The 22,174-nt window shown below is 39.5% G+C and overlaps 1 protein-coding gene and 1 long non-coding RNA gene across 2 annotated transcripts in view; both read left to right on the plus strand.

The window, feature by feature from the left end:
- SLC10A7 (solute carrier family 10 member 7) overlaps positions 1-22,174 on the plus strand; it is a 123,941-nt gene that overhangs the window by 68,955 nt on the left and 32,812 nt on the right. The window contains exons 6-7 of the mRNA XM_026042598.1: positions 10,346-10,381; positions 19,244-19,327. Coding sequence (XP_025898383.1) covers positions 10,346-10,381; positions 19,244-19,327 — 120 coding nt within the window. The remainder of the gene's footprint in view (positions 1-10,345; positions 10,382-19,243; positions 19,328-22,174) is intronic.
- On the plus strand, positions 10,831-13,462 carry LOC112950163. The gene is made up of 2 exons (XR_003249968.1): positions 10,831-10,883; positions 13,117-13,462. It is a non-coding gene; the product is annotated as an uncharacterized LOC112950163 (long non-coding RNA).

The raw sequence follows: 22,174 nt of genomic DNA on the forward strand, positions 1-22,174 counted from the left end.
GAGATTTGTACTCATACATAGAGAATAATAGTTCAAAAGTGCACATCTTTGAAGCAGATGGCTTAAAAAAAAAGCTCTGCAATTGTTTTGAAAGCAAGAATCTATTTTTTCCACACCCTACTACAAATTAAGAACATTTTAACAATATTTTAACATGACATTTTAATAACATTCTTGTTGTAAAAGTGCAGATTGAGCACATTAAACTGTGTTTGAAGCAGGCTCTCTATTCTGTGGGGATATCCAAAACAGCACTGGAATCTCTTCTCTGGCCTGCTTGGACCATACTAGGAGACCAGAGGGGTGACCGAGTACTTGAGAAACCACAAGAACATGTCATGGAGAGGAAGGAACCGGTTTGTACTGCTTGGAGAGAATGGGTGAAATGAGTAATAATGAGTCTAGTGATGCTGCAATACGTATGGGATTATTACTGAAACCCAGCTTGTCCCCTATAAAACAATTGCCTAACTTTAAACAAAATAAAGTTTATTTTGTAGCAAAATTATTTTCATCTGCGCCTAGCCAAACTTAAGTGACATTTCTCTTTCAGATTTTAGTGTGCTGTAATGTGTGTTTATATTTGAGGTGGCTGTTTTATTGTCCTACACAAAAAGATAAATATACTACTCCTTCCTTTATTCACAGTCATTAATAACCTATTCAACTCAAGAATGCAAYATGTACAATTCAGCATTAAAAATAGTTGTCACAAGATAACATGAGGTCAAAGCACAGGCTGGATGATTTAACTTGTAGATGTTGTATTGCTGCTTTCTCAAGATTTTCCTCAGTTGTTTTTGAATCTGGGGCTTCACTTTGGTACTTCTAGAAAGGGTGGCATGGCAGCACTGGACCAAACTGCCTTCCCTTGGTGCCTACTTGAAAGCACRTGCTTGCCTGGTTTCATGTATTATACAAATGATCTAGGTCTGGGCTTTGCTGTTCTTAAGGCACATTTCTAAAGCAGTGCCTGTTACCCATCTAATGCAGGAGTTATTACTGAAGTCAGTGTTTTGCAAACAGAGTGCAGGACTCGGGCTGGAGTTTCCTCAGGTGGGGAGGAAAGCAAGGCCGGTCGGGTGTTGAGCGACCGCAGCATGCGTGGGGCAGCACAGAAAAGAAACAGTAGCTTTGTTTGTAGTAGTTTTGAAAGTGTCCAGCTCATTCCATTTATTATGATCTGTATGTTTTTGTTTCAAAATAATGCTGTTGCTTTCGTTGATTCTGTGTATTTTTGCATGTGTGTGTATTTGCATGCATTAAGTTTCTTTTTCAGGAACAATTTTGTTTGGGACTGAACTTCCTACATTTCTGGGAAAGTCAAACCATGCTTGCCTGCCTCCTCTGTGCAAACTGTGGTATTTGAGTCCTCTTCAGGACTACATGTTCATTATCGTAGAAACAGAAATAGAAACAGCCTCCTCTCCCTGTACTCAAAACCAACGTTACTGGTGAAATCCCAGACCTCCTAGAATACTGGTTGTGTTGCAAGCAAGTCATTTTCTGTGCCCTCCTGCAGAGGAAACCATCAATTAGTATAAAAAGTGTTAATCATATTTGTTTTGTCYGCCCCGTGTTTGCAAAAGAAGATACAATCAAAAGGCAAACGTGTGTTTTTGTTCCTTTTTAAACCCCCTGACAAGCCCATGACACAGGCTACTGCTGTAGCCGTACATTGCTATTCATTATTGATGACTTGGGGCCAGGCAGGCAGCGCAGCGCGCAAGCAATATAGATTACCATATATTGGGGGCTGGGGCTGGTGGGGTTGTGTAAACGTGTGTGTGCATGTCTATATGTGTGTGTGCATGTCTRTATGTGTGTGTGCATGTGCTTGCACGTGTGTTTAAGGCCTTTGAGATGCCCAGTTCTGAAAGGAAATCCTATTTGGATATGTTTTCTGTGGAAAGCAGCTTGGGTGAGCTTTCTGATATATTCTAATGAAACAATTTGGAGTATTCAATGAAAAATATATATATATATATATGTGGGTGGTCTTGCTCGCAAACGGGTTATTGTTAGCTTAACTTTGCAGCAGACTTGGATATGATCCAGAAAGGTGCTGAACCTCACTCAGCCCAGGGGGTTTGGARAGCGTTTCTCACCTCTCAGAGTGTAGTTAGCACCTTCACTGGTGAGAGATTTTCCTGAGAAAACCCATGTAAACTGTCTCATCTATTTATAGCAGGGGTTATAGAGCAGCCCCGCTGTTGGTGTGGTTTTGGGGATGGTGTCTTATTCCTTGGCTACACAGGCCAGGCCCCCGGTTTGGGGGAATGGGTGATTAATTATGTAAGCGCTTTGGTGACGGAGCCGAAGTGAGATGTCTGCCTAGCAAATAACCAGGAGACCTGGGCAGCGCCAAGCAAGCCTTGTACTAATGCTGATTAGTAAACGAGGTTTTTATTGACGCAACACTTCTTTCCATTATGTGAGGCTGGTTTATTTCCATATGTTGTAGAGGGCTTGCACAGAGTTTTGTACATATGCGGTGATTCTGGGCTTTAGGAAAAACAAGGCTGAAAGGGCATTGTTTAAATACACATAGTGTGTTTTAATATGCAAACAAAAATTGTTTTCATATGGTGATAGTGTATTTATAGAGAGACTTTGCTTCACAGTTATTGGTATTTGCTTATTTCTGCAGTGTTTATCACGACTTTTCTTTGGGTYTTCTGTATTTTTTCTTCCTTTGTGTTTCTGTTTTCTTTCACACAACTGATTATCACAACAGGAGAAGTTAATTTGCAGATGAGTTAATTCAAAGTTTATCTTRTTAAGATAGCTTTTAATTGCTCATGGAACAAAATACTGGTTATTAGTGAATCCTGTCCACCTGAGAGGAGGCTTGTAAGGACCTGGCTGTATATCTGATTTCTGACGATGGGTGTATTTTTGCTGTCTGCTTTACATGGCGAAGGCTTGCCAGTGCAAGTGATGCCAGCCATATAACCTGCTGTCTCTTGTTTGGGGAGGGAGCGGGGGGAACCCGTTCCAGCAGGAGGAGAGCACTTCTCCAAAAGGAATATCAGCCAAAATATAGAGTTTCTGTAGAATATTCCTTCTATTTCTGTAGTACTTTTTTATCATGACTGCTGCTTGGTTAGTGTGCTTTGATACATGTTTCCAAATCTGGATTCACCTACATGGCTAATTTAATGTTGCAAAAACTTCTCTTYCAGGAAAAAGTTCTTTTCCCTGGAAGGTCCCACAGCACCACCTAGTGTGGCATCCTTGCATATTGTTTGGGGTGGCAGAGGTGCTGAGGCTGGTGTATTCTGCTAATAATTAAAATTAAGATTTTCTAGTTACTCTAGATAGATCCAAATAGAAGAGAAACACAGGTCAGTTGTAACTTGCTTCTACATGAAAACAGATTCAAAAATCAAATGTAAAATTAACTCTTCTCCTAAAATACGTAAATATTACTGCTTTTTTGTTTTCTTTATATAAAGCAATCATGAAAATATAGTGTGTTCTTCGATAGGACTGCACTTAACTCTTATCTTTAGAGATGTCTGATATCTTTATTATACATTAAATTATTTACTGAGAAAGAACTATACTTGCAGGGCACACTCATCCTACAAGCTGTGCAGCTTTCCTGCTCGGGTCATGCTATAAGGCGTGGGAACCTACCAGCATAGGAGAAATTACAGGACTGGGGCAAAATAGATTTTAGAAAAGAGAAGGGAACGTGCTCAAGAATGCCTAGGTGTGGATGGATGGCTGAGATCCTTTTTGCTTTCTCTGGGAAAGGAACCGCATAAACGCAGTTCCTGCTGTGCCAGGCAGCGTTAYAGTGACCTCCTCTCTGCTGGCACTGTGTGGGAAATGAATTTGAATAGGCAGAGGCACAGGTTTGATGTGCGGGAATTGGGAAGTCAGTGTGCACCTGAGGAAGGCTCAAGTTTTGCAGTGGGCTGGGAGACAGAGGAGAAGAAATCAGTGCTGGAGCCAGGAATGCTGCTCAGCCAGAAAGCTGAGAGAAGAGGGATGCAGCCAGGGCTGCTGCGGCAGCGTCGCTGTGTGCACCGAGGACGGGGCGTCTCCTGAACGCGGCTGATCCCCAGGCTTCGGGATGCTTCATGGAAGCACTTGTGCAGCTCTCATTCAGACCGTCTTGTATTTTAATCATCCTTCCAGACACGATTCAGGTATCTTCAAACCTAGAAGTAGATTTTATAATTACTTTAGAACTTCAGGCTCACCACTAGTTTGTACTGAAATTATTGCTGCYTAAGGAAGAGGATTTCTAGTGAGGGGAAGATGCCCTCTGCTGGGAAGCCGAGCAAATCAAGTTTCCATGAAGTTTTGCTTTCCTGAAATTCTCTTCTCTTGCTCTTGGGTTAACTCTTGCCACTGCACTRAAATCCCACCCCTCAAGCATACTGAAAAAAGTTTATTTCCTCCTTTTGGTTTCATTTTTAACCCTCAGACTGTGACAAGCCTAGCAGTGTTACTGCCAGGAGTTCAGAACACTATTTCTTGCATTTCTAGGTGTTATTGAGTTGTGAGACCTAAAGTCTGCTGCCTTTTTGGAAGCCTTTATAATTCCATCATGATTTCATATTGGCATTATATGCATAGGGAAAACAACCGCAGATTTCAATTACTCCTAAGTGGTAGATACTCTATTGTTGTCTACTCTTGTCTGATGCTAGTCTASTGCTTAACTTTGCCCATCATTTAACATTTCCCTTCTCCTGGCAGAGGGCACCTGTCCCAGCAGAGCACAGGTCAGTGCTGTCTGGGCTGATGCACTAAGTGTTACACATAGTCACATATGCACGTGGGATGCGGTGTCTGGCTTGTTTTGTCCCTGCCGTTTTCAACATGGTGTTTCTGATTTTACAGATTTGTTATTTAAGCTCGAATTTGGCCTGTTTGGAGGACTTGCAGCTCTTGCTGCGATACTTATTTGTGATTGTATTTGAATTGGGGTTATGTAAAATTGTATTTTCAATTCAATATTCGGTACCCAATTTCCATCCAGTATTATGATGCCTTAGTGCTTTGCAACGTGAACTTAATAATATGTGAATTTAAATTTTGCTCTTTTCATTATGTATTCASATCATTCAAATATATAGTTAGATATAAAACAGTGCAATAAAGAACTAAATAAAATAGAGAATCAAGTCCTAAAGTTGGACAAGCCTTCTCAGATTCAACAAAGTCTGAGCTGACAAAGAATGTGTGAGAGGAGATTGTTATAAAACCTAAATACTATGTTGTGCAACTTGAGGATTACTGAAAACAATAAACTGAGAAAACAAATAAAGGAAAAGTAGTTACCTGGCATCAGGAGCTTCTGTGCTGTACATGGAGGAACAACATAGGGACCTTGAAGTTGCGTCATGGGACAATCACTGAAATAAAGGAGAAGTCGGAAAGGGCAGTGCTAGCTTAGTCTGAAATACCAACAGCTAAAACTTACATTTGTGTCATTTCCATGGACATGCAGTATGAAAGTGGGGCAAAATCTATAAGTTAGTGCAGAAAGTGAGAGAGTGAGAGAGAGAGAGAGTGAGAGAGAGAGAGAGAGATAAGCATCTTAAAATCCGTCCTCTTCAGTGTTGTCTTTGAGTAGGACAGCATAGCTTTTATAGCCATGCCTACACAGATGCTAAAAGCTGTGAGAAGAACTCAGAAACAGTTTTTTCTTCTGAATAGGTTTCTGCAGTAACTTGGTCCGCATTGTAATATTTTCCAAAGGATTGGTTGTGGTTTGTTGTTTTGTCTTTTTTGGATGTCCTCATCCAAATAGCCGATGACTCTTGTAATAAACGCATTTTGAAAAATGTTAGTGTAAGCAGATGAAGATTGAATTTCACTTCTCATTCAAGTTTGCCCTCTAATGAAATTATCCAGAATTTTTAGCTATTTTCTCCACACGTTAGCCTGTCAGTGCTGGAAATGCTGACCAGTTAACTCTTCAACTCTTCTTTTTTGTGTGTGTATAAAATAATTCTGCTTAAACTCCTGTTGTGCCCTGCTCCAGTGAAGTGTCAAACACATCCTTAGCTCTATGCACGGGAGCAGATAAGTGATTTCAGAAAATGTGCGTTGGTTCATCACCTCRATTACAGACAACTTTTTCTTTCTAATCCTACTCTTTGAGACAAATCAGGGACTATTTTGGTTAAGAGTTTTCCTGCTGATAATTGCCACATATGTGTCGTACTGATGACGTGTATGAATGAAGAAAAATTGCTGGAGAAATGTAGGGGTAAAGGAAACCAAGGAAAGTTCATGTGTATTTCATGCCTTGTTACAATAATCCTTTCTCCCCTTCTGCCGTGTGTCCCCCTGGATCTGTGCCCACCTTGTTCTAACTATTTGCATAATTTCTTTCTTAATGATTTTCCATCATAGATTTAAATCCATTATGTTACTTCCTTTTGCTAACCAATTTGGCAGCCAATTACAGATATTGATTCCACATATTCTCTTGGACAAGAAAACAGCTTTTAATATCCACTCTAAAGTAATGCTGCATTGCATGAAACATGTAGAAAACTTATTCTTAACATCTTACAAAGAAAATAAGAGYTAAATGAATCTCTGAGTATCTCATTCGTGTTAAAATGTATGGGCGCATGCACATACGCACATGCATTTAAACTTTTAAGACATGTTTCATGATCCTCACTGCAAATTTAAAAAAAAAAAGTGTTTTCAGGTATCTAATATGACTATGCAGACTCCTATTTTGTATCAGTGTTTCAGGTCAGACTGAGATCTTTTTCTTTCCACTAAAATCATYGAAATATATTCAGTCAGTCTTTCACATCAGAGGTGTAAATGGATTTCTTGAAAGTTTTTCTGCTGATAGCAAACAGCAGCCACTTTACAACTTTGACTCCATTGTGGGCAGCAGTCAGAAAGCTTAACACTCCCCCCGAACTTTGGAGATGCTAAAACTGTGCAGTGACCTTGCGTTCTCAAGGGCAGATGCTCAGCTTCTGCTGCAAGTGCTAACCTACAATCTCTTTATCTCCATACACCGTGTATTTGGCAGCATTTGCCTGGAAAGCCAGGCAGTGAAAAGAGTAGTCAAATTTAGGTAGTTTTTCCCCTGATGATATTACTGTCCAATGGACTTCATCTTTCTTTTTTGTTTCTAGTTTCCTTTGTGCTTTTTAGCCACTCTGCTTGTAGTGGTCTGAGATTATAGGCATGCAGCACATGTTAGAATATTCTGTGTTACGATCTGCTGGCACCTAAACTGGACGGTGTAGAGTAACTGTTAACTCTCTGGTTTTGGTTATTCTTAATGAAATACAGTTTTAGTTTTACTTCTGAAGCCTGAATTGTTGTCTGTAATTTCTGTCAGATATTTTTAGACTGAAATTGCCCTATAGATTACTTTTAGTAAGTATGAATTGAGATGCTTCACGTAGTGCTTATGAGCATATGGGGGAGCTCATTTCTAACAACAAAGTGATCTACTGAAGTGAGACCGTGTTTGCAATACCTTATATTAGACAAATGTACTTCAGTCACATAAAACCCTTCAAATCTGGAACAGAAACCTGAAAAGAAGGGCTTTTGCACACAAACACATCAATATTTCTGTATAACGTGTACGTTTTATATAACACATATAGGGTTTTATGTGTCCAAAGTCTTTTCCAACTGTATCAGTTGGTGTGATAACAGCTATTCCATCCCCTAATAAATCTTTCCTTGCTAACACCCATAAACCATTACAACTACCACAGCACTGAAAACCTCTTGGTTTTAATGTAGTCTCTGTGGTTTTTCAATTTGGCACTCCTTATCAAAATAAAGCATTAACATCAAATTACTCTGATTCAGCAACAGCATCTATTTTTTTAATATAATCGCATCTATTCTGTCAGGTAATTGTTTCGCTTCCCAGGGAATTGCTTGCATTTTGCAAATGGGAAAATTCAGCCCTGTAAATCCTTTCTGTGGAGGGACAATAGGAAACTGGTTCTTAATTATTAAGATGATCAGATTTAATTGCAAAACTTTCTAGAAAATCATTGAATGGACAGTTTGAAAGTCAGACTTTCAAAAAGCACAGTCAGAAATCTATTAACGTTATGCAGGGATATTCCTTGTTTCTCTCTGCTTACAGAATTAAGAAGAAACGTTGTCACAGAGGTAACACTTTGCTTCATAACATTATAGGCTTTGACTTAATAGTGACTGTTGCCCACACCATTGTGCTGAGATCCCCAAGCTTCCAAAGCAAATACATAGGGAATCAAGGGACCCGTCCAAAGGGAGGACTCCAGCTTGATTGATTCATTAGCAAAATGAAGGGGAAAGTAGGAATATTTTTTTCATTCTCTCCCTCCCTTTTTTTTTATGTTTTACAGATAAAACACATTTTTTTTACTCACACTTTTTTTTTGTTTTACAATTATATGAAAATGCTATTGAAATGTGTAAGAAATCAGCAATGCTGCTGAACCAATGAGTTCCTTCAGGTGCAAAGGAAAGCTAGCTGTGTTCAGCAGCTGGGAGGATCCTGTCTTCTTGCTGTGCTCAGCTCTCTTAAAATACAGGTTGCTTATAGTAAGTAAATAACCTCCTGCCCTGCAATGCTCCTGTTTGTTGCTACCCAGAAAGAGTTGCAGTGGTATCTTGCTACAGGTAGTATCACATATTCCTCTGAGTACCTTGCTCTGAGTAATATTGCATAAAAGTTGGCATTTGCTCATTCCAGTGAGGCATCTGTGTGCATCCACTTTATACAGACCTACTGTCAATTCTCCCTTTTAAGCACTGTAGATGATGCTGCCCTTCAGTGTCTATTCAGCAATTAGTGCCCCTTCCCTTCCTGAACATTTTTTCCTTCCTCTGCTGCTGCTAGCCTTGAACACCTTTATTTCTTCATAAACATTCCTACATTTTGGTCTAGGCCTCCCCCTATACAGGGAATGATTCCCTGAAGCAATCCTTAATGCTTCTACCTCTTCTCTTTCCAATCTTTATGATCTATTTAAGATGTGACATTCACAAAAGATAAATGATTATGGATAGCTAGGCTGTGGGCCAGTCAGATATGGCATATATTATTTATTTCAAAATATATTTTAAAATTCTGCAGAACCTTCTGGTTGTGCAGGGTAACTGTTGCCTCCATTCCCGTGTGTCTGCTCTGGTGGGGGGCGTCTACTTGTTGCCTGTCAAGAGTGCTCTGAGTGGGAGCCCTCTGTGCCGCGTGGGCTCTCTGTGACTGCGATCCTGGTGGGCCCATAAAGCAAATACAAAGATGTTTGTAGAAATGCTTTTTTGATTAATATCAGCTTCCATGGAATGGAGTAAGGCTGTGCTTATCAAGGTTAAATGAAAAGCAAGGTAGAGTTGCTTTTTTGTTTGACTATTTTTCACTTGAACTCCAATCCAAAAGAAAATGTTGTTTTAGATGGATGTAAACAAGTTTGAGAGTCTTGTCCTTTGGAGGACGAATTTTGTGAATAGCTGCAAGAAGAATTATTCCTGAGAAATCTTTGGCTAAAGAATAATCTTGACTTAGAGAAGTTCTGGGTGAGGTTTGTGAATTAGTATGCATTAAATGTGAGAATAGTTTTATTGAGAAATAATAAAATATTGAAGCCTGATGGAAGGATGATGGGGAATTACTGTTTGCAACTATGAAACTGATGCATGTCATGTTAACTCCCAGCCCAAACAACTCATTTTAAAATTTACCCTCATGAAACTTAAAATCCTATATTTTTTCCAATCATCAGCTTTAAACCTGTTCCTTGTCAGTGAACAAAACAAATCTTTTTGCTTGTGTCTGCCTGGGGGATGTGGAAAGCTGAGGTGGTCCTGTGTGATTAAATTAGATGAAAGACTTGCATTCTACCACTGAGACACAAAGTCTAATCGAGTGAAATGAGTTTGGAGATCTCAGCTCGTTTCCTTGGGGAATATCAGCTTACATTACACAGTCACAACACCTAATTCATCACAGTGGATGTGGATTTTGCACAGGAGAGGACCTGGGACTGGACAACATGGGCCTCAATCACCAATCTCCTCCTAGGGAGAGGCGGATAGTTAGAGTTAAGATATAGCACAATGAGAGGGGAGTTTTGATGTGTATATAATTTCAAATATCAAGATTTGGGGGGAAAGCGTGAGGTTTTAAAAAATGTAATGAGTATTGTTTATAAAATGATGCTTGTATCAACAAAGAACCTACACAGTGAAAAGCAAAGCCCAACTTCTCCTTTTTGTCACTTAATTTCCACAGTGCTGAATGARCTTTGTGTGTTTCGGTGCATTCGAGCACAAGGAAGTAAAGAGTGCTCTGCTTCCCTGACTAACAGACAACTGTTTTTATTTCTTCCAGGGCATCGTTATAACTCCGCTGCTGCTTCTACTTTTTGTAAGTATTTTGATCTGAAAATGTCTGTCCTTTTACTGAATAATGTTGTACCGGTAGATGCTATATTTAAGACAGCACCGGATGATTTCACGGTACTTAAATGCTGAGGCAGATTTGTTTTGGTCAATACATGACATAAGCTGCCTTTCAGAGGGCTGTAAAATTGTTTGCCAGTGAATGCAAACACGAGCTCTGTGCTCTGCTAGGAGGACTGAAACCTGTTGTTCCTGCAGCATGACAAGACCATGTGCTTTAGACTGGCTCAAATACAAGCGCTTGCTGTGCARGTGGTTGCAGCTTAGGAGGTCCCTTGCACAGGACACGTGTGCAGGGGTTGGGCAAGATCATAGCAAACAAAAATGGGTGGCAGCAGGGAGCCCTGTTCAGGTGAACGAAGCCTCACGCTTGGCCAACTGAGCCCATGAGGATTTTTGTGTAGGTTTGTGAAATCTTGGAAGGAGGAAGACAAATGACTGGAGCCCCTGTGCAGCACTAATAAGAGGTTGGTTTGTTCTTGTTAGATCAAGACTTTCTCAGTTGTTAGTTTTCCGTCAGGACCTTGGTTCCTTACAGGCCATAGGTGAAGACACACTTTTAGATTTATACTTTGTAGTGGTGGTGTGTATTACTCAGTATATGATGAGGAGACCATAGCCGGTGTGCTATGGTTGTCTCCGGTGTGTCCCATGGCAATTAGCAGGGATGGTGTTTGGGGAGAATTCTGGCAAATGTGCTGCCAGTTACTGAGGGCTGCCACTTTGTGAAGGGCAGGGAGAGAGCTGAGACACTTTTAGGGCTTCCAGAGAAGCAGGATGTATATRCTCTCTATATGTGTATAAGTATGTAAAATATAGACTTAACAATGTATACTTTTTGGAGATACTTAGTGCTCTGAGAGTGAGTAGAGCAATTATTGTTTCAATGAGTAAACTACCTGGGAAGATTTCTATTTTATTGTATTTTTATTTTATTCTAACACATTATATTTTAGCTCATACAGCTGTATTTGTGCAAAAACTGTGCTGACTTTATCATATCAATATATACCAGCAGAGCTTTCCTCAAACACTTGAGACCATAGATTCTCTGTAGGTTTAAAGAGATACTTGTTCTAAGTAAGAAAAATGGCTCTTACATTTTTCTTGCTCTTACATTTTTCTTGCTCTTGTAACAATAAGGTCCATCTTCTCTGGAGGTCCCTTTTGCCCATGGCAGATCCTTGGGACAGCGAGCTGACCCCTTCAAGTGGTACTGCCCAGTGACAGTGGGATGGCCAACACTGGTGACTTCTGTTTCATGTTTCTGTACTCTCATCAGTTAATTTTCCAGCCTCAATTTACCGTTTAATTAATATAGGGTGGGATTTTCTGATTTCAGTATTAAAAAAAGATGTCCCATTTACCTCAACAGTACCTGATTTGGGCTTCTGAATTCTTTAAAGTCAATGCCTTTAGTAAATATTGTTTTTATGAAATTGGCACTTACTAGCATTAACTCTTCCACACAGAGTGTTACTCTATATTAGTGGTGCTGTTGCTGAGGCTCCATGTTTATAGAGCATTAAACACTTTTGGCGTTGCCAGAACATAATAAATTGTTGTCCATCAGCTTGTTCTTAGTTTCTTGTTTCTTTGATTTTARTATGTGGGGCAGTGCTCATGGTTTAAATGTTGCCCCATATTCACCAGACAATACAATGTTCTGCACTGCCTTTGCTGTTTGTCTGGTAAAGCAAGTAAGAGTTGCCTAAACAAAGGTGATAAAGACATGTTGAAGCTTATAATAAATTATACATTTAATACAAATAATTTATTATGTTAAATGAATAGTGTTAAATACAGATTTACATTTATTACATTTCTGAAAAGTGTTTTTCACAGAAGTACTGTGAAACTTATGGTATAAAGCTTATCAGAAAAAAAATTCTGAGAGATAGTGATTGATTTAATGAAACCTTAGATATCGTGCAATTAATTACTGTATCCTTGTGCAAACACTAAGCTAGACTTTAAAGAATAGCAACATTTGCTGTAGAAATCTGATTAACATCCCACCTGTCTAGAAACTATTGAATCCTGGCATGACTCTGAGATCATCATCCTTGTGTTAACCCTTATTATTAACAGTCAATTATGTTGTATTCCCAGCAATGGTGTTACAAATGGGGAATGTTCCATAAACTATATAATTGGTTAGGGTTCATGTACATGGCAAGTGGAAGTGCAACAACATGAAGGTTTGCCAGTTGCAAGTTAGCAGAGTGTCCTGCTGTTTGTGTTTCTTTACAATCATAAGTGATGTTTCTTTCATGATAATAGTCTGGGAACTGCAGCAATCAGAGAAGGATGTTGTCTTCCTCTCATCAAGTAAATCAGATATGTTGCTGAAACCAGTGATAACAGATTAATCATGAAGGTTTTAAAGCAGAGAACTCATGTCTTCTTTCTTTCTTTCTTTTTTTATTTTTTTTCTCTCTGAAGGCATTTTGGGGAAAAAGTTCAAATAAATAGAAACCGCAGTGTAAAAGGAATATAATTTTTGGAAATATCTATATCGATAAATAATGTTTACAAACAGTTTAAAGAATGCTTGAGGAATTTAGTCATTTGGGTATGAAACAGAGCTATGAATTTTCAGTTGTCTTATGACTTGTTCTTTATGTTCAATTTCCTTTTTCAATTTTAATAACAATTTCCCTGTTATTAATAACTTTCCAACTAAAAATGTTTATGCAGATCTACAGTCCAGTGATTGAAATCACTGCCTGCACTGGCACCTCTTTTGGGCATATTTTAAGAGCCAACTGTTGCTGAACGACAATCCCCTGCAAGGTGCTGAAGTATGAATTGAACTAACTGAGAGAGAAACGGACCCAAACACGACAGCCCTGCTCTCAGTAGATGACATTTATTTCTTGACCTAATCCAGCAGACTTTTAGACTAAACTCCTACTGAAAATAAGCAGGAACCCTAGGCTGGGGAGCACCCTGGGCCCTCAGTGAGGGCTTTCTTGTCTCTTGGGTTCGCCCTGGACACAGAGCGGGCCCAACGTTGCAGCATCGCGGGACACTGTGGCCTTCTCAGTAGTCCTGCTGCTGCTGAGATTCCGTGGCTGACACATGCTGGACTCTTCCACATAGTTGGAAGCCCAGCTCTCTAAGCAGCAAACTCAAGGTGCATGAGTCCACGTATCTATTGAAAGCCATCAAAGAAAATGTTAGAAATAAGTATGTAATTGTGTTTTTATTTACTTTATTGCTTTATGCACTTTAGAAGTGTGTCTGCAATCAGGCCCAATGCAAAATTTATTCAAGGTTTATTTTTTTTTCCCCTTTGGTGTCCCCTCAAGTTTCTGAATTTTGTAGCAGATGGCATTGTAAATAGTGGCATAATAAGTGCTAGAAAGTGGCATTGTTGAAAGATTTCTGGAGTGCAAATATCTCACAGAAAACAAAATAACTGATGGATAAGGATATGAAATGAAACTTGATGTTGACAGAAGTATTTGTTACTTTTTTTCCCATTTTCACAGTCTTGAAAACCAATGTTTTAATTTAAAGTTCATGATTTGCTCATTTTTTTTGCTAAGTGTTCTCCATTGCTGCACTACTTCCTTTCAGATAAATACTTACATGAGAAATTTTCTTTTTTGAAAAGATTTCTGCACATGCTGTTTCGCTTTTCCTCTCAAAGCCTCTGTAAATGAGCGGTGATATCAGTCCACTGAGGAATGTTTAATATGCAAATATTTTAATAACTGGAAATCCTTGGAAGTTGATAAGGAAGTTGAAGCTAATGGATTTGCCCGTTATATGACAAYAGGCTGGTTACCGAGAGTGCGGCTGTGCAGGGAGGGAGCAGCATCGTGCATTGGCTGTTAACAAATCAGCTCCTTCATGTGAAAGTTTTAGAGAGCATCATCATTTCTACCTGGTTATTTACCTCGCCATTTCCTTTCTCTTTAATCATTAGGGGGGGGAAAAAAAAAAAAAAAAGTGGTGAATCTGATCCAAGCCCCTTACAGCTGACAAGAACTTTTCAATCACTGTTGTAAGACTTTGGGTTAAATATTTTATGCCTTTGTCAAATTAGCCTTTTATGGCTCTGTTATATAAAATTGCATACAAACTGTAATGGTACAAGACATCTCCATTTCTTGAAAGACATGCAAATTATTGTAAACTTGCCTAGGCAAAGGACTACAAAATCTATAATGTTTCTGTGGAAGAACTTCCACAGAAGGTCCACAGAGGACCTTGCTGATTGATTTTGCTCCAGATTTTTTTTTCYTTTTTGTTAACATCTCTCCAATGTTAGAGGAATCTTCTAAAGAGGCATCTTATACTCAGCAGAAACAAAATGTGTTTCTTCACAGGATGCAGAGAACTGGGAGACTGGCAGGACTGGTCCTGAATCCTCTAGTCTCCTCTCTTCCAGCCTGCGCAGTGCATCTCAAAACTGAATGTTTCCAGGGTACAAGGATTTTTATTTCTCCCTGCTCCCCTTCCTCCATGCCAGAAACTTGTTTCTCCAATGAGTAAAAGCCTTCTAATTTCCTGAAGATCAGTATTTACCCATTTGCCTTTTGTTGTGGCCAGTGTTATGCAGCTGGACAGCATGTCTTCTCCAGAATTTACCTCCCTGACTCATACGCAGAGTACAGTTCTTTCACTTTTCCAAGACATCTTTTCCAAGACATCTTTTCCACTGGATTAAATAATCTATGCATTTCTAATCGTTACTAACAAACCAAACCTTTAATTCTCAGGTTTTCTTTCTGCACCTGTCGCAGGTTTAATTCTTACTTTGACTCGGATAATCAGAAGTACGCCCAGCAGCACAGTGAGGAATCAAGAAGCCTGAATAACTAGGGATTCTCAGTTTAATCAGCAGGTTGAGTCCAAGGGCTTGATTGCAGCAATCTATCCGCAGGCATGGACAAATCTTTAGTGCTTAGCTCAACATAAGGACTGGTGGCTGTAGTTTTCTCTGCCTTTGAAGGTCAGTGGCTTTGGGAAGTGAGAAGAAAGGACTATAAGTTACCTTTCAGATTTACCAGTCTCCATCAAGGCCATTTATCCAGGAAAAAGTAATGATACAGTAGCAGAAAAATATACTACTACCTCTCTTTGGCCGTCTAGTCTCTCATCTTTTGTGATTTCCTTTCCTACCTTCTTTATTTCCTTGTTCTCTTACCAGAAGCTCCATCCTCAGGAATATGCCTTCCCTTCCTTTCCCTTTCCTCTCCTGATGTCACCATTCCTTAGAGACCATCAGTCCCAGGAGCAGAGGCTTTTTCCTGGCTTCCCTTCCTTGCTTACAGAGCTGTCTAGAGCCTGTGACTGACTTTACAGCTGTGGAGAAGGAGGAAACATCCTGGTGACCTTCTAGCTCTCTCAGACTCGTGAAACATTATGCAGGGCTGGCTGTTTCATCTCTCTTGACCTTCATTTAAATTTCCTGTGTGCAGAATAAGTTGAAGATCTAAGGCCAGATGAGCAGAAGAAAAAATATATTTTTTACCAGAGGGTTTTTTGTTTTGGTTGGTTGTTTTTTTGTGTTTGTTGGCTTGTTTTTCATGTTGGATCAGATYGAAGGCCTCCTTAGCTTATACCTGGCCTCCAAGCTCTGTGTCCTGGCTGAATTCTAGAGGAGGGCAATGCTGAACTCGCGGGTGCTCTTGGGTGCTCCGAGCCTGACTCCTGCAGAGTAGTGCAAGTTCCCAGAGCCTGAACGTTGTCWCCGTAATTAACTGTACTAATTGCAAAGTGTTCCCATTTGCCRGTACCTGAGTTATTTAACAAGGAGATTTTTCTGCCGCTGCTGCAATGTAACATAGGCCAGTGCCTGGGCATGGGCATGTATGACTGGGTAATGTCACCWACTGCAGTGACAAGATGAGGGTGGAGGAGGAAGCTGAGGCAGAGGGTTTGGTTCAGTTGGTCACTCGTGTTTGATATCTTCCGTGTTGAGCTGCATCCCACCTGCATCTTTTTAAAAAATGTGTCACCTTCCACTTCCCTTCTGTGATGGGACACGCGGGGCTGAGGCTGCATGAGGGGTGGTCRGGCAGACCCGGCGGCAGCAGGATCTGCGCTGGGTGAGAGTAACACAAAGCAATGGGAAGTAAGGAGGCAGTGACGATAAAGCTCTGACGACAAAACGTTAAAAGACAGGTATTGGAGTAGCCTGACCTGGAGGTGGAAAAGAAAAGCTTAGACTAGAGCTCTCGCATAAGAGACCTGCCAGCAACCCTTCTGTTCTGTGCCCTGCTCCCAGTCCCGCCTGGCTGTGCGTAGCAAGGGGCAGGGCTCAAGTTGGCTAATGAAGTATGAGGGTGCAGAGAGCCAGTCTGAGGAAACAAGGTAATTATAAGGAAATGCTGGAAAAGGAGGGCCCCGAAGGACAGCCGCCTCTGAAGTGGACTCAATACAGGCAGCGCATGTGGCACTGGATTGTAATTTGGTATGACTGGTAGGAGGTGTGTTTATTCGGAATCAGTGGCAGTTGCAGAAATGGGAACATCCTTGGGGAAGAAACCCCCGCTTTGATACCTACCCAGTCAGTCAGAAAGATGAGAAAGGAGCATCTGGCTAGTGGCGGCGGACTAGGCAAGGAAGTAGAATTGTCTTATTTTTATGCAAGGAAGATAGCTTTTCTACCACAAGTTAAATAGTTAACTAGTTAAATGAATCCTATCAATTAAGGATAAGCCAGTGTTTCTCCCACAAACTTACTAAATAATTTGTCAGGTGTTTTCAAAGCGGGCAGTCTCTTGAGAAGAATTATAGTAGCAAGAATGCTGCAGGTCAAGTATGAAAGTGCTGCCTGGTGGCTGCAGGATAACCAAGCTGGAAGGATTTGCCTGGAATTCGCTTTCTGTACAGCCATAGCCAGGAAGCACTTGCAGAAGATGCAGTTCTTGTTCATGTGAATTGTCTGACAGAAACAACKGGGATTATTTAAGTGAAAAAGGCCTATTCTTTTCCATAAGGAAGAGTTTTCATGGTCTTTGTTTGAATTTAATTAGTGTAGTAAGCCTGCTGCTGTCCAAGTTAGCACACACTCATCACATTTATACCAAACTTTTCAGGTTAAAAAAACACAAATAAGTACTTTTTCAAGATTTTTTTTTTTAGCCAAGAAACTCACTTGCTGTGGGCAAAAGCTTTAAAAAAGCATAATCATTTCTTTTAATTGACATTTTGGACTGTTGTGTTTATGTTTGTTTTATTTAAAATATGGTCTGGTAGAGACATTTGTGCAGAGTCTCTGTGTCAGTCTTTTGTGGGCCAGAGGACAGTGACGTGAGCCTGAACTGGGGGAGTGAAGCTGGCAGGATGGTGAATCTTACTCTGATGTGTAAAATACCTCTCCGAGGCAAGTGTGTTGTTATGTGGGTGGGTTTGTTAGCATCTCAGCATCTGTAAATTAGTTTCTATTTCATGTTTAGAAAGGAATAGTTTCATAGTCAGTGTTTATGAGTCCCTAGCAGCTTGAAGATACTGCATTTGAAGTAATGTTTTTTAAAAAGTTGGCAAGGCTGTTGTTGTTTGAAAACCTGTGAAAGTGATATAGTTTTTGGTTTTGTTTGTTTCAAATCAAATGGTGTTCTTTGGATAAAGGTTGTAGTCATACGAATCCGAATAAGGTAAAAGACTTGGTATGCAAAATTTCTATTCCTTCTGTACTCTGCATTTCTGCAGATTCTCTTTTCGTTTTTATGCCAGCCCTATTTTATGGCCATATGTTGATTTGCTAGGCAGAATTACAGGATGTGACTAGATTGTATGATCACCTTGTCTATAATGCCCGCAGGTAGCTTTGAAAGGAAGATAGATGTCAGAGGTATAATGCAGTGTGAGTGTAATTTATGAGCATGAAGTATGTGCGAATGTTTTAAGAGATCAGTGTCTCTTAATTAGATGAAGCTGAAAAAAAAAATGAATTCTGTCATCATTTTGTGGATTTTTAAAATGAAATGCAAGATAAAACCATGTGGATTTGTGAAATCCTCATTGATAGGTCATTTTACTCCTGTTACCAAACAGTTGTCTGCAGAATGGTTTCTTCTCAGAAGCTCTGGCAATGCTATTTCAATTTTTATACTATACATTCKTTAATGTGTTTTCAAATGCTGTTAAAAAGATGTTAAATAAAACTYTTAACTGGCCTGGCATAAAGTAAGTCCAATCAGAGTATAAAGAAATGTGCATATTGTCCTACACATTCTGGAGTAATTTGAAATTGCAAGAATCCCACTGACTTCCTTTGGTTCACCTTTTTTTCATGCATCTTTGAATAAAATATTTTTAGCATTTAAAATCATAAATATATTATTTGAAGTTTGAATTATTATTTGAAGACAAGGCCTGTTGCTGTTTTACTTTCACAGTACAAGATCGACTAGAAAATGTCTTTTTAATGTCATTGAAATAATGTCTTCAGCATTTGTTTTATTTGTTTTTAAGTAGTGTGAAAATAAGTATAACAGTTTTTCTGTTTGTTTCGCTATACAAGTGGCAAGGTTAGTTGATCGAACTGCATGTGTAGAAAGATTCACGGTCTGTTTTAGACTACGATCCTGCAAATGCTCCCATGATTTACTTTGCATACATGTGGAGCAGGGTTTCAATTAAATGAATATTGATGTGCTTTTTACCTTAGGTGATAGAATAATCAAGCAGAGATTGCTTTACTTTCATTATTATGGAATACCAATGCATTATTGAGACTTAAATGTGTGCACACCTGCATGTTTTTACACTTAAAACAAATGCTGTATTAATATGTGATATAAATGCATGAAATTTGCAGATCCTAAGAAAAGTGGAGTATTAACAGTATATTTTTGTTTTGTAGCTTGGATCATCCTCCTCTGTGCCTTTTACATCTATATTCTCCCAGCTGTTTATGACTGTTGTAGTCCCTCTTATTATTGGACAGGTATGTCTTTTAAATATACATCCTTATTTAAAAAAGAAGATAAAGAGAGCTATTGTAAAGACAGACTGGCAACATGGTAAACCACTACATAGGAAAGAGCCTCAGGATAGTGGAGTCTAATATCAGAGAAAAGATGCTGCAGTGCTCCCCAGAGCCACATTGATCTTTGTTGAGATTGAGCATCTGTCCCTCACCACCGCAAACATACGCTGCTGCATCTCGAGAAGGGGCTTTGTGAACATAAAGTGGCAGAAATGGCAGCCTCGGCTGGGAGGAATTCCAGCCCCATACAAATGAGCTTGGAGAATACTAGATACTTCTTTTGTCACATGCCCTTTGCCTGGATGATGAAGGAAGTCCTCCCTGTGCAGTATCTACTACTAATTACAAGAATAAAAAAAAAATCTACGTTAATAAAATCCACTAGGACTAAACAGTCAGAAATTTAGATATGACAAAACTGAGGTTTCTCAAGCTATTTTGCATGTACTTTACAATAAGAGTTTTAATTGCACACTACTTGCAAACTACTTTTCTACAGGACTTCTCCATCATTTRTTTCACCGAATTGGAGGTTACTCAAGGAATGAGCAGCTAGCTATTCAATAGTTCATTTTATTCTCATTGTTCATATTGAAATACAAGACCTTATTTTTCGTGGCATGTGATTGAAATCCTGCACTGAATGCAAAGAAACTAATTGCAGTGTAAATTTCCTGTGATGCTCATCTCTGTGGTATCTGTCGGCGTTTTTTTGTTTTAAACAAATACTAGTATTTAGTAAGTATTTTTTTTTCCACTTCATGTTTGGGACGTTATTTTACCGAGATCAAAATTTGAGAAATGCCCACTGTTCTTGGACACCAAAAGCAAAACACCTGAAGTCTAAGCTTTATGTTCTTGTCATTACTCGTTTCCTGAGACRTTGAAAATCCAGCTCCCAGAGAGCCTGTGCTACTTGAAGCTCTCTCCTTTTGCCAATTTGGTCACAGCTCACTGGCCACTTAGAAGACAAAAGGAGTTGGTACCRTCTGAGAAAGCTGAATGTAACTGTCTTGCATAGCATCAGTTGGGAACTTCTTGGCAGAAACATGAGCTGAATCCTTTTCTTCAGGGTGGTATTCAGGCATCCGAACCACGCGGTGCCCTTTCCCATGACTTATTCACTGCTCATCTTTCAACTTCAGCTGCAAACAAAAGTCCTGTGGAAAATAATATATCCTATGCAGTGGTGATTTATTCCTTGGACAACACCCTTTCTAACTTCTGAGGTTTAATTATGTAAGGATTTTTAAGCATTGTATTATGCTTTTGAAAGAACAGAGAGTAAAAAAAAAATATATGAAACACCCTCACATGAAGTTGTGCCCCCCCCTCTCTCTCTCTTTCTCTCATACACTCACTCACTCACTCACTCACATTCAGACACCACTCAGCAGTGGCATAGCAGAGTTCAGGCAGATTCCTGCTTTTTGACCAGCTGAGCAGCTAGGAACAATAGGTAAAGGTTGTTGCCTCTGTGAAACCACTTTTGAGGGATAATCGCTGGGATTTGTAGGTCATTCCTGAACAGTACCAGTGCCGACTCTAGACCATGGTTTAATTCTGGGTTGAGCTGGAACTTGCTGAATTTTGTCAGTGGAAAGCAAGTTTTGGAATGGAAAATGTGGTTAAAGTGTAGACAAGTGAAAGTGGAGCCTATAATGGAATGCCTAGGACAATATGAAGAATATCTGTCATTGTGCTCTGCTCTTGTAAATTAGTCTTGTATTAAGTTATAATGGTTGATTTCAAAGTTAGCATATATATTGTAACTTACTGAAGTCCTAGTGAAGTTTTTGTCTTATATGACCAAAAAGTTCCATTAAGGTCTAATAGGCAGATGAATGTGATAAGCACAACATTAACCACCAGCATGAGTACCTGCATGACCTGGGTATAACCCTATCATATGAAAAAGGGACATATTAATTGCGGTGCCCCCAAGTGTATTGGATTGTTCACATATTTGGATGTCTAAGAACCTCCTTAATAATTAGGAACTTGAAGATAAGCTGATGAACATTCCTATGTACTTCATGGTTATCAAAATTAAGTCTGTGAAACGTATTACATGCAAAATTGCTTGAATCCTCTAGTCCCGAAAGGTCCAAAACCTGGAAGATGTCCCTTGAGTAGGGAATTTCTAGGAAATAAAGGACAAGAGCAGATCTAGGCAGAATGAAGTAACCTACCATGCTTGACAGGGCATCAGCAAGCTGTGCTGCAGTCTAATGAGAGTCTCAAGATGCTGGTAGGCTGCCAGACAGAACCACTGCAAAATTTCAAGAGTAGTTTGTATGTAGTAGTATGTATAATGTATGTATAATGTTTGTATTAGTAGTATGTATAATGGCATCTTACTTTGGAAAAACATGTTGCAGGAAATTGCTACCTGAGATGACTGGGGGTGAGGTGTTTATAGCAGCACCATAGGGAAGGTTAAGTAATATAAATTGTGCAGTAAGCATRTGAAATAAATGCAGGATGATCATAAGTTCCAAATCAGGATTGTGATGAGACCTAGCAGCAAACRGACGTGATTTAGGAGCAAAAAGACTCATTTTGAAGGGAAGGGAAGGGAAAAGGACACAGACACAAACCGCCCACCCTTTTTCCCCCCCTCCCCAGAATCCTAAAGCTTGTGTAACGTGATGACTGATTTGGGACATAGAGAAGAGTTTGGTTTTAGTAAATGTGATTCAACAACAAACTGAAGGCTGATTCCCCTTTCAAAATGTTTAAGGCAGTATCTGGAAATGAAACATCAACAAAAATAATCCACATTGCTCTAAGCATAACATTTTG

Source organism: Nothoprocta perdicaria, unplaced genomic scaffold, assembly GCF_003342845.1.
Source record: "Nothoprocta perdicaria isolate Ctin4 unplaced genomic scaffold, notPer1 scaffold_31, whole genome shotgun sequence".
Classification (NCBI taxonomy): domain Eukaryota; kingdom Metazoa; phylum Chordata; class Aves; order Tinamiformes; family Tinamidae; genus Nothoprocta; species Nothoprocta perdicaria.